Source organism: Ambystoma mexicanum, chromosome 10 (genome assembly GCF_040938575.1).
Source record: "Ambystoma mexicanum isolate Mex_15411 chromosome 10, UKY_AmexF1_1, whole genome shotgun sequence".
NCBI classification, from domain to species: domain Eukaryota; kingdom Metazoa; phylum Chordata; class Amphibia; order Caudata; family Ambystomatidae; genus Ambystoma; species Ambystoma mexicanum.
Window position 1 is genome coordinate 1,106,600,770 of NC_090932.1, and position 17,145 is coordinate 1,106,617,914.

Consider the following 17,145-nt stretch of genomic DNA (forward strand, 5'->3'; position numbering starts at 1 on the left):
GCAACGGGGTCCAAAGGGTAAGCAGAAGTCAGCAACCAGGTACACAACAAATAGGAAAACTTCTTCCGAGAAGCGCTGCTCGCGTAACACAACGGTTTAGGAGCACCGGCTTTCTGGGGGCGTGACTAGATATAGGAAGTGGATTTGAAGGAGGCGTGGAACGCAAGCAAAGGAAAAAGCGTTCCAAGGGTTCCTGCCAAGCGCAAGTCCCATTGGGAGATTTAGTTTTTACCGGCGATAACGCCGGCGTTGATGTAATCGCCAGGACAAGCGCCATGGGCTTCCCCCATGGGTATGAGAATGCCGTCGGAATCCGGGGGGCATGACAGTACCCCACCTCAAAGATGGGCTTCCCCCGGGTCGCAATCCACGAGACCGGAGAAACGCCCGCAAAAGACGCGGAGCATGAATGTTGGAAGCGGGCTCCCAGGTACGGTCTTCCGGGCCGTAACCTTTCCAGTCTACTAGATAACAGCGGACACCCCGGACCACTCGTGTTTCTAATATGGCCTGTACCTCGTATTCCTGTTCACCCTGAATCGTAATGGGAGCTGGATGATCGAATAGTCGCGTACCAACAATGTAAGGACATAATAGGGAGACATGGAACACGGGGTGGATTTTCCAACTTGAAGGTATGCCCAAGCGATAGGCGGCTGCGTTAATGCATTGCGTGATGGGATATGGACCCACGTAACGAGGGTTTAGTTTACGTTTGCCCGGTATCTGAAGATGCACAGTGGATAGCCAGACCTTATCCCCTGGGTGATACTCCGGGGCTGACCGGCGGTGCCTATCAGCATGTTTTTTCATGCAATCCTGTGCTTGATGCAGATGTTGAAGCACAGTGGTGCGGATAGACAGCAAAGATTGGGCCGTTGCTTGAGCTGCGGGCACCTGTGCCACCGAAGGAAGGGCGGACGGTAAAACCCGCGGATGTTGGCCATACATGGCATAGAAGGGAGAACAGCCAACCGACGCGTGACAAGCATTGTTGTACGCGGATTCCGCAGCCCCCAATACGGACAGCCAGTCCGACTGGTATTGTAGACACAAACATCGAAGGTACTGCTCCATGGTGGCATTAAGTCGTTCTGTCTGTCCGTCTGTCTGAGGATGATATGATGATGACAGGCGAACGTCGATGCCAAGGAATCAGGTGAGAGCCAACCAAAAGCGTGAGGTGAATTGGGATCCACGGTCTGAGATAAGAACCAAAGGAAGACCGAACAGACGAACCACCTGTTCGAAGAATAACTTGGCCAATGCGGGAGCAGAGGGGACGCCTTTACAAGGGACAAACCGAGCCATTCTGGTGAAAGTGTCTACGACCACCGAAATAGTGGTTAGCCCCTGGACCGGTGGAAGCTCTACCACGAAATCAAGTGACACAGTGTGCCATGGGCGTGGCGGGATGGGCATTCTCTGGAGAAGCCCTACAGGTTTCCCAGGTACCGATTTACATTGTGTGCATACGGCACATTTTGATACAAAATCTGCCACATCCCGTTTCATATTGGGCCACCAATACCATCGGAGGAGTAGGTCGAGTGTCTTGGTTTGCCCTGGGTGGGCGGCTAAACGAGTATCATGAGACCAGCTTAGGGCCTGCAACCGAGTCCGGACATCAGGGATATACAGGCGTTCCTGTACATATGGCAGTCCTGATATCAAACGTGCTTGCAACCCTTGAAGAATCGTTCCATGGTCCGCTGTCCAATGACGGATCCGTTCTAGTAAGGAACTGGTCACAGCACAAACACACATAACAGTGTTTTTTGGCAAAACAGGAAGGACTGCCTCTTCGGGGGATGCATCAACTCCTATGCGAGAAAGCGCATCGGCTTTGCCATGCAAGGGGCCAGGCCGACAGGAGACAGTGAAATTGAACTGTGCAAAAAACAGATGCCACCTGATTTGTCTAGAGTTGGTACATTTCACCGTAGACAGGGCTTGAAGGTTACGGTGGTCTGTATAAACAGTAACAGGATGCCGTCCCCCCAGTAGGTGGTGTCGCCACTCCTTAAAAGCAGCTCGTATAGCCAGTAGCTCTCGTTCCATTATGGTATAATGCTTTTCCGGGGAAGTCAATTTTCTGGAAAAGAAGGCTGCGGGGTGTAGTTGTCGAGTTGTGGGACATTTCTGAGACAAGATAGCTAGCCCCAAGGGCAATGGCAGAGGCATCAGCCTCAATGATGAAAGGCAATAGGGGATCTGGGTGTAGCAGGACTGGGGCCGTAGTAAAAGCCTCTTTCAGGGTCTGGAAGGCGACCTGGGCCTGAGTGTCCCAACAAAAGGGAACTGAGGGGCTGGTAAGGCGTGTCAACGGGGCTACAATAGACGAAAATGATGCAATAAAACGTCTATAAAAGTTAGCAAATCCTACGAAGGATTGCAAACTCTTAAGCGAGGTAGGAGTAGGCCAGTCAAGGACTGCTCGTATCTTTGCATCATGCATGTGAACGCCCTGAGATGATATCACGAAACCTAGAAATTCCACAGAGGAAGCGTGAAAGACACATTTTTCGGGCTTCGCATACAAACCGTGTTCACGAAGACGGAGTAATACCGCCCGTACGTGCTCCTCATGTTGCGATAATGTTTCGGAGAATATTAACATGTCGTCCAGATATATCACAACAAAAACATCCAACAGGACTCGGAAGATGTCGTTGACGAAGTGTTGGAATGTTGCGGGGGCATTACATAGGCCGAACGGCATCACTAGGTATTCGAAGAGGCCGTATTTGCACTTAAAGGCCGTCTTCCACTCGTCTCCTGCGCGGTCCCTCACCAGATTGTAGGCCCCCCTCAAATCCAATTTCGTAAAGATTTTGGCGGTGGTGAGGCGATCCAATAATTCCGAAATGAGGGGTAATGGATATTGATTTTTTATGGTCACCGTGTTGAGTGCACAGTAATCCACACAAGGGCGGAGATCCCCCTCCTTCTTTGGGACAAAAAAGATTGGAGATGCAGCTGGAGAACTGGAAGGTCTTATAGGACCAAGTCTTAAAGACTTCTCAATGTAACCCTTTAAGTGCTCCTCCTCAGGTCGTGCCAAGGAATATATCCGACCGTGAGGGAGAATGGCATTGGGTACCAAATCAATCGGACAATCATATTCCCGGTGAGGCGGGAGTTGTTCAGACAAACCCTTGTCAAACACCTCAACCAAATACCGATATACGGAAGGTATTTCAGGTGCCGCCTTAGTGGTTGCATTAACAGTGTGTGTGCTAGATATTAGAGCCATGCATGGAGAGGGGAGAGGCATCCCCTGAACAGGAAAGCAATCCCCCTTACATAAGGGAGACGAAAAAAGTACTGTTTGTTTCACCCAATCAATGATGGGGTTATGTTTTTGCAACCAAGGGAGGCCCAAAATAATCCCAAATTGAGGTGCAGAGATGAGATCGAAAGACAGGTATTCAGTATGCCCTTCCGCCGTACTCATTTGCAAAGGTTGTGTTTGTTTTGTGACATAACCCGAAACCAGACAGGAGCCATCTACTGCATAAATAGCTTCTGGTTTATCTTTAGGGTCTACCGGGATACCATAGGTTACTGCCACTTGTTCGTCCATATAATTACCTGTTGCCCCGGAATCTATCATGACTGGACTAGAAAAGGTTTGAGAGTTGGGCAATAGAAAGGACATATACAAGTATATGTGTGTGGCAGCTGGTCAGAGGAGTGAGCCATTAGAAGGCTGACCCGTCACATCGGCTCGATTTAGGGACGGGTCGTGGCGTTTCCCGCCCGTTTAGCAGGGCGTTTAGGACATACACGAATGAAATGTCCCGTCTGTCCACAATACAGACATAGATTGTTTTGTAGTCTTCTCTCTCTGCCTTTGAAAGGGGACCTTTCACTGCCCCAATCTGCATGGGTTCTACATCCCCAGGGACTGGGGAGGGTACCAGTTCAGGTTTACCAGGGCGTAGATCAGGATGTCGGCGTTCTCCACGCCTCTGTTGCAGACGGGCATCTACCTGCAACACCAAGTCAAGCAAATCAGAGCATACTGAAGGAACAGAGGGGACAACAGATAATGCCTCCTTCAGTTCGTCTGACAAACCCCTATAGAAGACCGCTGCCTTTTTCTGTTCAGGCCAAGAGGTTTCTGCAGCCAACTGATTGAACCGGGCTAAATACACCAACAGGGGTTGTTTACCCTGAGACAGTGGGCCTCATTCCGAGTATGGCGGTAAGGGATAGCGGCCACCGCTAACGAGAGCGGTGGCGGTAATCCCTTACCGCCATACTCCGAGTTCCCTTAGCGCCATGGTGCTTTTAACACCTGCTTTTAGCAGGCGTTAAATACCATGGCGCTAAGGGACCTTGATGTTAATTACGCCACCGTAATTTACGGTGGCGTAATTGACGCCTTCCCCACTCCCATTATGCCCTATGGGGCAAGAATGGGAATGGGGAAGGGTAAATGGGGATTGGGGAATTACCGCCCCGCCAACCTTGGAATGGGGCGGTAATTCCGCCAACCACCAAGGCGCTGCCGGTCCGGGTACGGCGTCAACCAAGGCGTTAATAGCGCCATTGGTTAGCGCCGTACTCGGAATGAGGCCCAGTGCCAGAAACTCCAGGTCTGAAGCCTGAGCTTTATATCTGGCATCAAAAACCAGGTTCATGGCTACTAGTAGGGCGTCAAAATCATACAAAACAGGATCATCAGACTCCAGTAACGGATTCGCCCAGGCCGCAGCCATACCCCCTAAATGAGAGAGCACAAAAGCTGCTTTTGTTGTGGAATTGGGAAATGCCAAAGGACGGCACAGAAAATGTAGACGACATTGATTGATGAATGTCCTATACGTTTTGGGGTCTCCCGTGAAGTGTTCTGGTGGGGCCAATGGAAAGGGACCAGGTAGTACCACCAGAGCTAAACCGGCTTGGGGTGTCGGAGGAACGGGTGGCGGTGCAGGAGTGGGAGCATCCCCAAACTCCTCGTCCGCAGGCAAGGGCTGCACAAAGCTTTGCATGACATCCATTTGTTGATGCAGGGAAGCGTGCGCTGCTGCCATGTCAGTGCGGAACGTGGTAAAGGCCTGCATCACAGCAGCCATAGGATCTGCATTAGGATCCATCACAGACAGACAGGCACCAATGTTAGGCTCCTAAATCTGTCGTACTCCATATGTTCCACCGTACGTCTGGAAGACCACTTGGACTAGATGCCACTGAAGCAATTCAGACTTCCTTCCTGAGAGCACAGCTTGCAGGGTAATAAAACCTGTCAGGCCAAGGGCTCAGGCAAAAAGGCAGAATGCACAGCGGAGCTAGAGGGAAGAAACAAACAAGGCAAATATTACATCCCGTTTGTTGATGGCAAAAAACCAACCCCTCAACACCCTCCGAGACCCACAAGCTTACCTGTGTATTCCTTTTTCCTGCGGAATACCTACTTGTGATAACACACAAGACCGGATGTGGGCGAAGGTCAGATGGCGACTTTAAGAGAGTGCCAAGGATAGTGTCACTGATGTCCCAAAACCCAATAAGTGATGCAAACAGCAGAGCGTCCCAAAATCCAAGGAGTGATGCAAACAGCAGAGCGTCCCAAAATCCAATAAGTGATGCAAACAGCAGAGCGTCCCAAAATCCAACAAGTGATGCAAACAGCAGAGCGTCCCAAAATCCAATAAGTGATGCAAAGAGCAGAGTGTTCCAAAATCCAAGGAGTGATGCAAACAGCAGAGCGTCCCAAAAGCCAAAAATAAACCAAGCCAAAATGTCACCAGGTGTAAGCAGTCAGCACCATTCTTCCAAGTGCAGAAAAACAGGTTTCAGGAAGAAAAGACGTGGTGTTTACTTTCTCAAACACCTGAATGCAGGGTATTTCCTTCTTCTTTCGAAGAGCAGGTAGCCAGGAGCGGGTAAGGGATACGGGGTTAGGAATCAGAAAGGGAGCCGGGAGCCAGACATGAGAAGCGGAATCCCAAAGACAGTCCGGTACGAGTTCCGTGGTCGAGCAGGGGAAGGCAGATTAGACGAGAGCCAAAACAGAATCAGAAACCAGGCAACGGGGTCCAAAGGGTAAGCAGAAGTCAGCAACCAGGTACACAACAAATAGGAAAACTTCTTCTAAGAAGCGCTGCTCGCGTAACACAACGGTTTAGGAGCACTGGCTTTCTGGGGGCGTGACTAGATATAGGAAGTGGATTCGAAGGAGGCGTGGAACGCAAGCAAAGGAAAAAGCGTTCCAAGGGTTCCTTCCAAGCGCAAGTCCCATTGGGAGATGTAGTTTTTACCGGCGATAACGCCGGCGTTGATGTAATCGCCAGGACAAGCGCCACAGGCTTCCACATGGGTATGAGTATGCCGTAGGAATCCGGGGGGGCATGACACAAACTCCTGGACAATATTCAAAACAAGACACATAGGGCTTCATTATGAGTGCGGCAGTCCACTACACTCCGAGTCTGCCTGCCAGGGCCGCTGCGCACAACAGGTCTGACACTGGCGGGCGCAGCGGTCCCAGTAGGCAGACTCATCACGGAAGCACTGGCACCGTTAGTGACAGTGCCGGAGCTTCTATGAACCCATTCCCATGGCAATAGGGACTAACATTTTCCGCACGTAGCTTCCTGGCCCACCGGGACTTGTAATGTCCCGGTGGCACCGGGAATCTAGGTACCGGAAACAGTGTTACGAGGTCGGCAGCATCCCGTTGGTCACACCTGCGTGTTACCGCCGACCTCGTAATGAGGCCCATGTTGTTTTTGGACCTCTGGAGGGAAGGAGCATGAAAAATTAAACATTTGTCAAGTTGTGAATGTCAACAAATGCCATTGCTGTGAAACAATTTGAAAGAGGAGCCATCATCTTTATGACATTTCTTTGTACTGAAAGCAGTATTCAAACCCTTTCGCTTGGACTGAGAAGCAAAGAAAATCATGTCCTGTAGGCCATATCAGAAAGTAAAGATATGCATCTTGAATGTTCTTAATACATAGGAAGTCTCCCTTGGACACCAGTGGAATCCCTGCAGAAGCATTTAATCTTGAATTTAAACAAACATGTTCACATGCTCTAACTCCAGAACTGGATGCTAGTCTCCTAATTCCTTTGCTACCAGAAACTAGATGGATCAAGAGAAGGGCTTCTACTCTATGATGGGGACTGATGAAATTGGGATATGATATGATATGGCATTTATAAAGCGCCTATACACAAGTGTTTCATTACAGTGGGCCTCATTACAGTTTTGCTGGTAAAATTGCTGCCAGTAATTCCAGCACCAGCAGTTTTACCAGGCTGGCAAAATACAAGTTTGCTGGTGGGGGCACTGATTTACCTCTAGCAAAGAGGTCGAGGTAAATCAGGGTCCTACCAGCAAATAAATGCCCTATGGGACTCCATGGAATGGGGATTTACCACCCTTTCTGCTGCCTGTAATATCCGAGAAATTCTAGGATATCAGGCGGCGTAAACAGTAAATCTCTTATTCATGGGACTCTGTCATCTGGACTGGATCCAACCCTACAGTAAAGTGGTGTATCAGTCGCGTTTACTCACTAAAAACCTGCAAATACTGCCAACCAAATAAAATAGGGAGCATTAGCAGAGAAATGACATAGGAATGTGCTCTATTATTATTACTTCTGTTTTGAAGACGAACTAAGGAAAAAGGGTATTTTTTAATTTGCATGGATTATTGGGTGCAAATAAATACTTATTTCAAAATGTTATCTGTTTTAGAGTAAAAATATATTTCTACTACCTAAGAAATACCTGCGTTGGGAACTGGATATACCTTTTTACTCCTTTAAAAATGATTTCACTCTCAACTTCCCATAATAGTGAGTAACATACTTCAAAATGTCATCTGGAACTTGTTATAGGAGGATTCAGAATCCCAGAATCTGGAGGCACCATGGTGAACCCGATCCACTAGCCTTCCTTCATAATAGCAACAGCCTTGGCAACTTCTTTGGGGGTTCCCCAACCCTCTGGGAAACTAGACATTTGTCTTCCTACAAAGGGGTTAGTTTTCATCAGAGCTGTAACATTTATGAAAGGAGTAAAAGCCTTGCGTTAAGGCATTTACACCTTCCATTAATGTCACAGATCTTTTTCAAGCATTTGTATGGCAGAGAGGAGGGGTGGAACGCAACTTGTGTTTCTGCTGCTCCCTTCCTTCCCACTATATAAATGCTCCAGCATTTGTGGCGGCAAGGAGTTTTATTCTGATGCGAATGCTGGAGATCCCTATGGCATCCCCCTGCTTTATGCCCCTCATAGGGATCCATTGTAAACACTGCTTGCCATCAGCATTTGCAATTACAATTAAACACTGCCCACATGCTTGCATATCGGGCAGGGTTTAATTGTAACTGTGAACACTGCTTACCATGCTTGCATTTGAAGCAATTTTCACAACTGAAATTAAACCCTGCCCAACAAGCTTGCCTGTCAGGCAGGGCTTAATTGTACGTGCTGCTTGCCATGCGAGCATGTCGAGCAGCATTCACAATTAAAAGTAAGCACTGCCTGGCATGCCAGCAAGCCAGGCAGCGTTTACTCACTTTGCACGGCAGAGTGTACACATGTGTATGCAGCCTTTTGCTGTGCAATTTTGAACTCCACCATGTAAATGATGAAAATTTAGCAGCGAGAGTTGATAAATTACACTTTTGATTAAAATGAGCTCCTCCGGAGTTATTTTCAATGGGGCATTAATTGCCCGGAGAGAAGTGCAGTTGCTAACACATACTTGTCTGCATTCCCCTCCAGGTAATTTTAATTGTTCACTGTAATGTTTTTTAATGTGCCACGGAAATGTGGACAGTACTGAGTCTCTCTGCCTATTTACATTCAATACAAAAAACAATTTTTATTGCCACCAACCTTTTACCTGTATGGCATGCTGAAGAAACATGAATCCCTGGGATTGCAACTGTTTTAGCTGACTAAAAAAACTGGTGAAATCTGTAGGTGTTCCATCATCTCTGCTGCATGAAAATTCAATGTGGGCACATATGCAGATGTATTGGCAGTCGGTGCTGGTGGAGGAGGAGAGAGCAGCCTTGCTGCTCTGTTCTCCACTGCCCCAGCTGGATGAATATGTCAAAATTGTCAAAATAGCGCACCCTCACAAACAACATCAACCGCCATGCCCCAGTGAAATGGTGCACCCTGAAGCCTAAACCTTCCGAACCCACTCAAGAACTCAAACTCAACAACAAAAAACTTAGAAAACAAGAAAAGAAATGGCGAAAAGAAATCCTGCAGCACATCCGACCTTGCCCTGCTGAAGGAACTTCGTACTACACGCAGTCGATTGATCAACACTGCCAAGGCCAACTACTACCAAAACACCATAGCCAAGACCAACAATGAAAGCAGTGCCCTCTTCAAAGCCATCATGCACTGTATCAACCATCTGCCTGACCACCCTGTGCCGCACTCCACCAGAAAATCCACCATTGTCAACTCTTTCTTTGTCAACAAGATCAACATGATCCGCCAACACAGACACCAACACAAGAACTGACAGCACACTAAAGATCCCACCTCGCAAAACCACAACTACCTGGACAACTTTCAAGACACTAACTCTGGAAGACATGACTGCCACCTCAGCATAACTCAAGGCCACATCGTATGCAGATGACATCCTCCCTACCTCGGTATTCAAGACCCGTCTGACGGAAGCAACCCCTCCCTTACCTGACAATCATCAACAGCTCTCTAACTCAAGGCACCTTTACCTTGAACCGCAAGACCAGATAAATCCTCCCGCTTATTAAGAAACCAACACTGGACCCAGCTGATCTCGGCAACTACCGCCCCATCATGCATCTTCACTTCTTAGGTAAAATCCTTGAGAACGTATAAGTCACGCAATTCCTCCAACACATCAAAGCCAATAACCCTTCTTCAGTCCTACCAATCTGGATTCAGACCCAGATGGAGCAGGGGAATGGCTACCATCAAGGAGAACGACTATGCCCTTAAAATCCTTGATGATGGCCACCCTTGCCTTGTAGTTCTCCTTGACCTCTCAGGAGCATTTGACAAAAGAGATCACCAGACATTCACCGACAATCTACATTATCGCATGGGGATTAGCAAGATCGTCCTCAGCTGGTTCAAATCCTACCTTGCTAATCGCCAACAGTTTGTACAAATGAATTCTTCCAGATCACCAACTCCACCCATCACCTTTGGAGTCCCGCAAGGATCCATACTGTCCCCGTGATCTTCAATCTTTACGTGGAACCACTCAGAACCCTCCTCGCTCCACACAACATCCACATACACAATACTCAAATAACACACAGATCTAACTCAAGATATCCTCCATCGAAAACATCCACAGTCTCAAGGTCTGCCTCTCATTGATCCAATCCTGGATGTCCAGTGCTTACCTGAAGCTCAACCCCACCAAGACTGAATTCCTACTGCTGACCAACAACACTGAACACCCTAACATCCATACCTGGCTCAATGCTATGAACCTCAAGGGCTTCACGCCCGAGCTGGCCACTTGTGCCAAGTCCCTTGGGTTCAACATCAACAGACACCTCCTGTTCAAACAGCACATAGCAGGGAAGACACAAACAGCTTGGTACCAACTTACCCTCCTGCAGAAAATCAAGCCCCCATCCCATAAATAATGTTCTGATCCGTTGTTCAAGCCTTGGTCCTCTCCCACTTGGACCCACCTATAGCAAGACTCATCAAAGGACTCTGCAAATTCAACCATATTACACCAACCCTCATCTAACTGCACTGGCTTCCACTGCAAGCCTGTATCATCTTAAAATCATGTTGCATCATCTGCATGGCTGTCTCCCTGAAGTCCCCAAACTGCCTCAATGAGAAACTCAGTATCTCCGGAGGCCTGCAATCCACCAGACGTAAGGAACTGTGCAGACTTGAACTACAACGGTGCAGGAAGAAAAGAACCAGAAGACAGGGTTTCTTTGTCTATGTTCCAAGACACTGGAAACTCCTCCCTATCAACATCAGATGTGTCCCATCGCTTCTACAGTTCAGGAAATGGCTCAATAATGTCCTCTTCAAGTGATGGCTCCTCCTTAAAAACTAGGTCCAGCCACCCTGCACTTCCCCACCTATCTGAGGCTCTATAATCTGCTCCCCAGGGTCTCCTACCCTGTTTGCTTGTAGATCCCTTGCTGACAATTGCCCGCCTGTTAGCGCCCTGCTCCCCTTTTCTCTGCTTCCCTCACTGTGTTCTTACCATTATGATTGTAAAGCGCTCTGTTCCTTACTGAAGCTTGGTCTGCACTCAATAAATACCCTAATAATAAGATTGCACTTTGATGGAGAGTGCTTGTCTTTGCCTGTACACAGCGTTTTGACAAGTTTTACTCATTGTTTACAATTATCTCTTTTGTCTCTTATCAGGAGAAAAGTCTGCATAGGAGAGAATTGATCATTCTTGACCGGCGCAGTAGGATGAGAGGTTTTCTGCCCTCTCTTGTGTGTGATGTTACCGGAAAATGTTGGATTACGGAACGTTTGATGAGTAACTTCAAAGCATGTGGAAGGTTTGTGTTTCCCATAACATGAGAACCCTTTGACTCCCCTGAAATGGTCTCTATCACTCCATCAATATAATCACTTAACAGATGTTGACTGAGAAAATGGGGGCTTTGGGAGACTTGTGCTTTGAGAGGAGTCAGCCTTGCAGTTGCTAAGCCAAATATTGCATCTAACTCCAATAGTTGCTCCTGAGGCCAAAGCAGTAACCCTAATATTGTCAAAGGACACTTCTGAAATCCATTCTACCTGTCTCTGGATGATCTTTCATAGAAAAGATGAGTCCCATCCTTCCCCTGGAGCCGTTAGCAGAGACTGAACAATTTTAAGAACTGAATCGATGACTAGACAAAGTATGTTACCGAACAGAGAACTAAACTGTAGCTAGGAAAGTCAGTGATGCTTCCACATTGTGGTCTGTGGCATCTAAAGGAGTGAGGTTGTTTGGTGAGACAACAGAAAATAAGCCCTGCCGTATGCGAAAGCGTTGGATCAACATGTAATGAGGTCATAGGGATTGGGCCCAATTCTGATCCCTTAATATTCATGAGGAATTTGGAAATTGATGCTTTGCCAATATGGGCCTATATTTGTATCACAACACGGCATGTCGTCATGCCAGAGAAGTCATGATGGCTAATGCATACATTCCAACCCTCCTGATTTAGGCGGGAGACCGCCATTTTTTCAAACAAAAGAATTTGCAATTTTTTTTCCTGCTCCTTCCTAAAATAATTCCAACCCCAATACAACCCAAAGTGAAAAATGTATCCTCCCACTTTGAATGAGAAGATGTCACCCCCAGGAGCTGCAAAATATTGGCATTTATGCGACTTCTATTATTATATTGAAACTTGAAGAAAGAGGTGGCCTCTGGAGACGGAAAGTCGAGCTTCTCATAGAGTTGCTTTTGTTTTGGTGACACATCTTCCCCTAACGTACCCACCTTCTATACTTTTAATTTCAGCAGAGCGGATGAGGCGGAGGCAGAAAATTACTTTTCGCCTCTTTGATCTCTGCTCCTTTGCACCTTTAGGAAGAATGTTTATAATCTTTTTGATTATGAACCCTGGCCCAGGTAATAGAGACAAGGAGCATGCACCAGTCGAAACCAGGTATGCAGTAAAAAGGAAAGCTTCGTTATTCTTCTAGTATCACAGGAAATGGAGTAATTCCTGCAGAGAAAGGCTGTGTTGTACCACCCCCAGGCCAATGGACTAGTTGAGAGGGCAAATAGGTTTATCAAAGGGGCAATCCAGTAATCAATGGCTTCTGGTATGGATCCCCTTAAAACGGTCAAGGAGGCCATAGCAGCCCACAGATTAACCCCCAATGGCGTCACACAAGTGCCGCCGTTCTGCATGCTGAGGGGGAGAAGAAAGGCATCCACACTGGAACCACCATGGTTGATCAGAGTAAAAGAAGATGAAGAAGTGAACATGGAAGAAGTTGTGTGGAGGTTGGAAAATAGCAAAGCATTCATGAAGAAATGGAGTGATGTTGTGAAGTCAAGGAAGGTGACTGGATCAAAATACGGCTACTGTGTAAAGACCAAACGACAGGGTCAAAGTTCAGACAACCCATAAAAGTCATACACAGAGGGACCAATCAAGTTTGCAGAGGATGGCCGCACATGCATCATGGAACGTGTGGCAATGTTTGAGAAGCATCAAACAACGGAGAGAACACAAGATGAGTACACACCTTGCAAAAGCCCAGACAGTGATGCCACGAGAGAGCGAGAACTAGAGGCCTCAGTGAGGGAGGGGAAAGTGAGATTGAAAGAGAAGCCAGGAGCGTCTCAAGAAGCGGTGCAAGCACCAGACATGGGCTGTAAGAAGGAAGGTCGTCCGAGAAGAAACCACAGAAGACGGGTGAAGCATGATGACTTTATTATGGAATGAACTTTGTTGTTGTACCAAAGGGAGGTGCGTAGGGAGCTTGCGAGACGCGGCACGGCCGAAGTCTCACAAGATCTCGCTCGGGAGTGGATAGAGGCATGCGAAGCAGCAAACTGACAGTTTACGGCACCAACACCATGGAGCAGGTCACGCTGCCGGCTCTCCTCCTGATTCCAGATATAAGACTGTACCATAGAGGCATCACAGCAGCTCTGGATACCCAGACCCTCCACCCCTTCCACCCTATAGCTCATGGACATTATGGACTTGGTTTAATGTTACCTACTTGTTCTTATGCTTAATAAAGCTGTCTCTTCAAGCAAGCTGAAGACTTATTTATTATACAACAAACATGTTTACGGTGACAGACTGGCCAAAATATTTCCTCTCTTAGAGAGTCTTTTGTCGACACCATAATGCTGATTAAAAAAGACAACGGACACACCATAACAAAACGCAATGCCACCTTGGGATACCTACATACTCAAAAGTCCCGAGCGTTCCTTACCTTTCCCTCGGGCGCTGTAGATGGCATACTGCTCTAAAATGTCGGCATACAAACCGGAAGTTCCGGTAACGCGTGCGTAAAGAAGTAACGCCATTTAAATTCGAAGCACGGTCTTCGGATCCTGCTCATTCACCCAAATGGTGCTCGGTTGGACACCAACCACATACCTGGCCTACAGGGAAGCGATATTGCCATAATGTATTCATTAGCTCGACGACCCGCTCAAATTTAATAATGTTTCTTCCGGGCAACAAAAGAACAACTATAAAAAAACAGGACGTTTTAAAAAGGTGCTTTAAGGTAAACCATTGGTGTTCCTGTCAAGGAACGGATGGGAAACGCTTCAATCCAGTAAGGATTTAGGAATTAAGTTTACGAGGATTAAAGACACGGCAGGTAAAGATGTTTTTCCTTGTCTTTCCGAGACATTTTCCAGTTAGAAATCTCCCGATTTTGTTTTGCCTATAGGCCATTCCGTCGGTATTATATAGTACATTATTCACCTTACAAGCAAAGGTTCTCATGCAGCCGACATTATCCCAATTCTACCAGAATGTTTCAGAAATACAAACCTGCTGGGACCTCTCTGTATTTCCTTTACAAGCCTGTGTAGCCGCCATCCCACTTCCCACCCTCTCAAATCATAGGAACCAGACTTACTACTGGTGGAAGGGCAGAACTGTCCTTTATTCGGTCCAAGCAAATGCAGGCGGCAGCAGACGGACCCGGGGTTCAGCCAGTCCATGAAATCGTCCACCCAAGACGATGCTGGGATGGCCAGGTATGACCTGCAGAATATTGCAAAAACATTTCACCTTCAGCTTGTGAACTCTCGATTCATGTGCAGTGTGACAGAATAATGTAATTACATGTTTACATGCAAAGTTTTAATAGCTCAGGGGGGTAGTAATTCATCTGCGCGAGTGTGTATGTCTGTGCATAGCATACTGTTTACAGTATTCAATCATTTGGCAATCGTATTAGTTCATGTTACACCGTTTGTGTGGGTTGCTCGATTGAGACATTTTACAGTGTGGCAATGCCAACGTTCGGGCAACTGGCTAATTTGACACCTAATATTTATTTCTTATCGTGACCACATGTAAACATGAAGTGACCCTCATTTGGATTTGGAAACAATCATTTAAGAAAATAGTACATTTGAAGAAAAAAAAAAATATATTTTATCTTGCTGTGACCTAACAACATATTTCTCCACTCAATTGACTTTCAATTGAACGTTCAAGTCGGACGAGCGTTTTTTAACAGGCGAATCTCTTTACTATTGTGTCCTTGCTGGAGATGTGCTGTGCACTGATTTTCTGTTCACAGAGCCCCAGCATGCGGGTGCCTGTTTTAAGTTACTGCCTCAGATTTCACTTCGAGAGTGGGCAATTGTTCTCGGGTGCCATCAGATCCCCGTGGGTGCATGTCTACAGCCTTTGGCATCAAATGGGGGCTGGTGAGAGCCATGGTAGTGCAAGTGCTTAGCACATATCTTCCCCGTCTACTGCGAGATAAAAGGCCCAAGGTCACAAAGTGAGGCACAGAGGAAGTGTGATCAGTGTCCAAGGACATTCCCTTTCGAGTTTTGACATATGGTCTAGCTTTGCCTCTGATGATGGAGCCACCTCTGGATCTGTTATGTCAGGCCAAGTGATGGGACTTTATGGGGAAGTGTCGCTCTGCCTTTGGGGATGTCTTGTTGGTGTTATATTGGACTTTCATCTGCTGAGTCTGGTGGATCTATAGAGGTTGCTTCTCTAACACACCTAGCTACACCAACAGTGACTACTTCTTTCCGTAAGCATCCTCATTTTTTCTTGATTGTTTATTTCGGATAATGAATCATCTTGGACCTTTCTGCTATCACCAAGGTTTCTATTGGGCTGCATAATGGCCAATGCCATAATCTCAAAAGTGATACTGAATTTGGGTGTCAGTCAAGAGTACTAAATTGCCAGGTTAGACAGTCAAGTGTCCTTTAATGCATCTTTTAGTAGCGGTCTGTTAATTGTTTACTCCCCTCAATGCTCCAATGATCCACGCACTTGTTCCAGTCCCACGATCAGTGGAACAGTATTGGGGAGGGAGGGGAGGTGGGTGGTGATAGTTCTACTATGAGGAGGGTGGTCTGCTGTAGAATTGTGACCTAAAACGTGGCTGTAAACCCTCCTAAGTGGAAACCAACCCTTTGAATAGGTAATTTGGCTGTGTTAGTTCTCGATCAAGGGGCTCCGACAAATTAGTTTGGGCTATAAGCCAAAACTATTGCATTCGAGTACAGATAGGGAGAAATGGCATATGAGTAAGGACATAAAGCTTGTTTGTGGTGTTTGGTTATTTGCCCACCAATTAATAGCCCGTGGCCATGCTAATTTCTATGGTCATTCCCGCCCAGTTCCTGCCCCTCCCACCTAAAACACCTCCTAATGGGAGCTCTTGGAGCTCGCTTTAATCAAGCTTTACCATCAAACTTTGCAGTCAAGTGCCTGCCAGCTTTTTTTCAAAGCAGTCTTCTTAATGTGAATTACTTAATTGGAAGTGCACACGCACTATGGGTGTTGTAAAAAATGTCTTAACCAGCTCTGCCTTCACCCACTCGATGTGTAAGCGCTATACGTGTCCTTCACTGAAGTCCTATTAAAAGTAAGCATTGGCAACGCCAACTGTTTTGGCTTGTGTATAAGTACTATGCATTTGCCAGGCACTGCTATTAGAAGGACAAGTACTCACACCATTTTGCACCTGCTACCATCAAAGGCCATTTAATACCATTACGGCATTGCCTGAAAAGTGCATTTGCCATGCCTACACAAAAGTCAAAACTCGTGGCATTGCCAATGCGTGTTGTATATGGTTGGTTTGGAAATACGCCGTTGTCCAATCGTTCCCCAGAAATAGGTATAGCTCTTTCCTAACTACTTGTCTCTTTACATGCACAGTTCATACGGTTTTATTTAGTGTCCTTGTGAACCATGCATTCCCCATTGGCTGGGGGGCTGCATGGCATGATTTCAGTCTGCTCGATTCAGAATCAGTTGAGGTATAAGTGTACTTGGGAAAGTTGAACAGTTGTCAGATTTGAGGTCTCTGGGAATGTCATGGATTGCCAGGGTATTTTCTAGTTCAGGGATTATGGCTTCCGCACATGTCGGCTTCAATACTTCCACTTTTGATGTAAATGGAGTTCGCATGTACCCCAAG

At 46.9% G+C, this 17,145-nt stretch overlaps 1 protein-coding gene across 1 annotated transcript in view; it reads right to left on the reverse strand.

Annotated features, from left to right (window-relative positions):
- The window catches only part of NPC1L1 (NPC1 like intracellular cholesterol transporter 1), a 311,377-nt gene that overhangs the window by 103,839 nt on the left and 190,393 nt on the right, over positions 1-17,145 (reverse strand). The window contains exon 12 of the mRNA XM_069618961.1: positions 14,599-14,726. Within this exon, the coding sequence (XP_069475062.1) occupies positions 14,599-14,726 (128 nt within the window). The remainder of the gene's footprint in view (positions 1-14,598; positions 14,727-17,145) is intronic.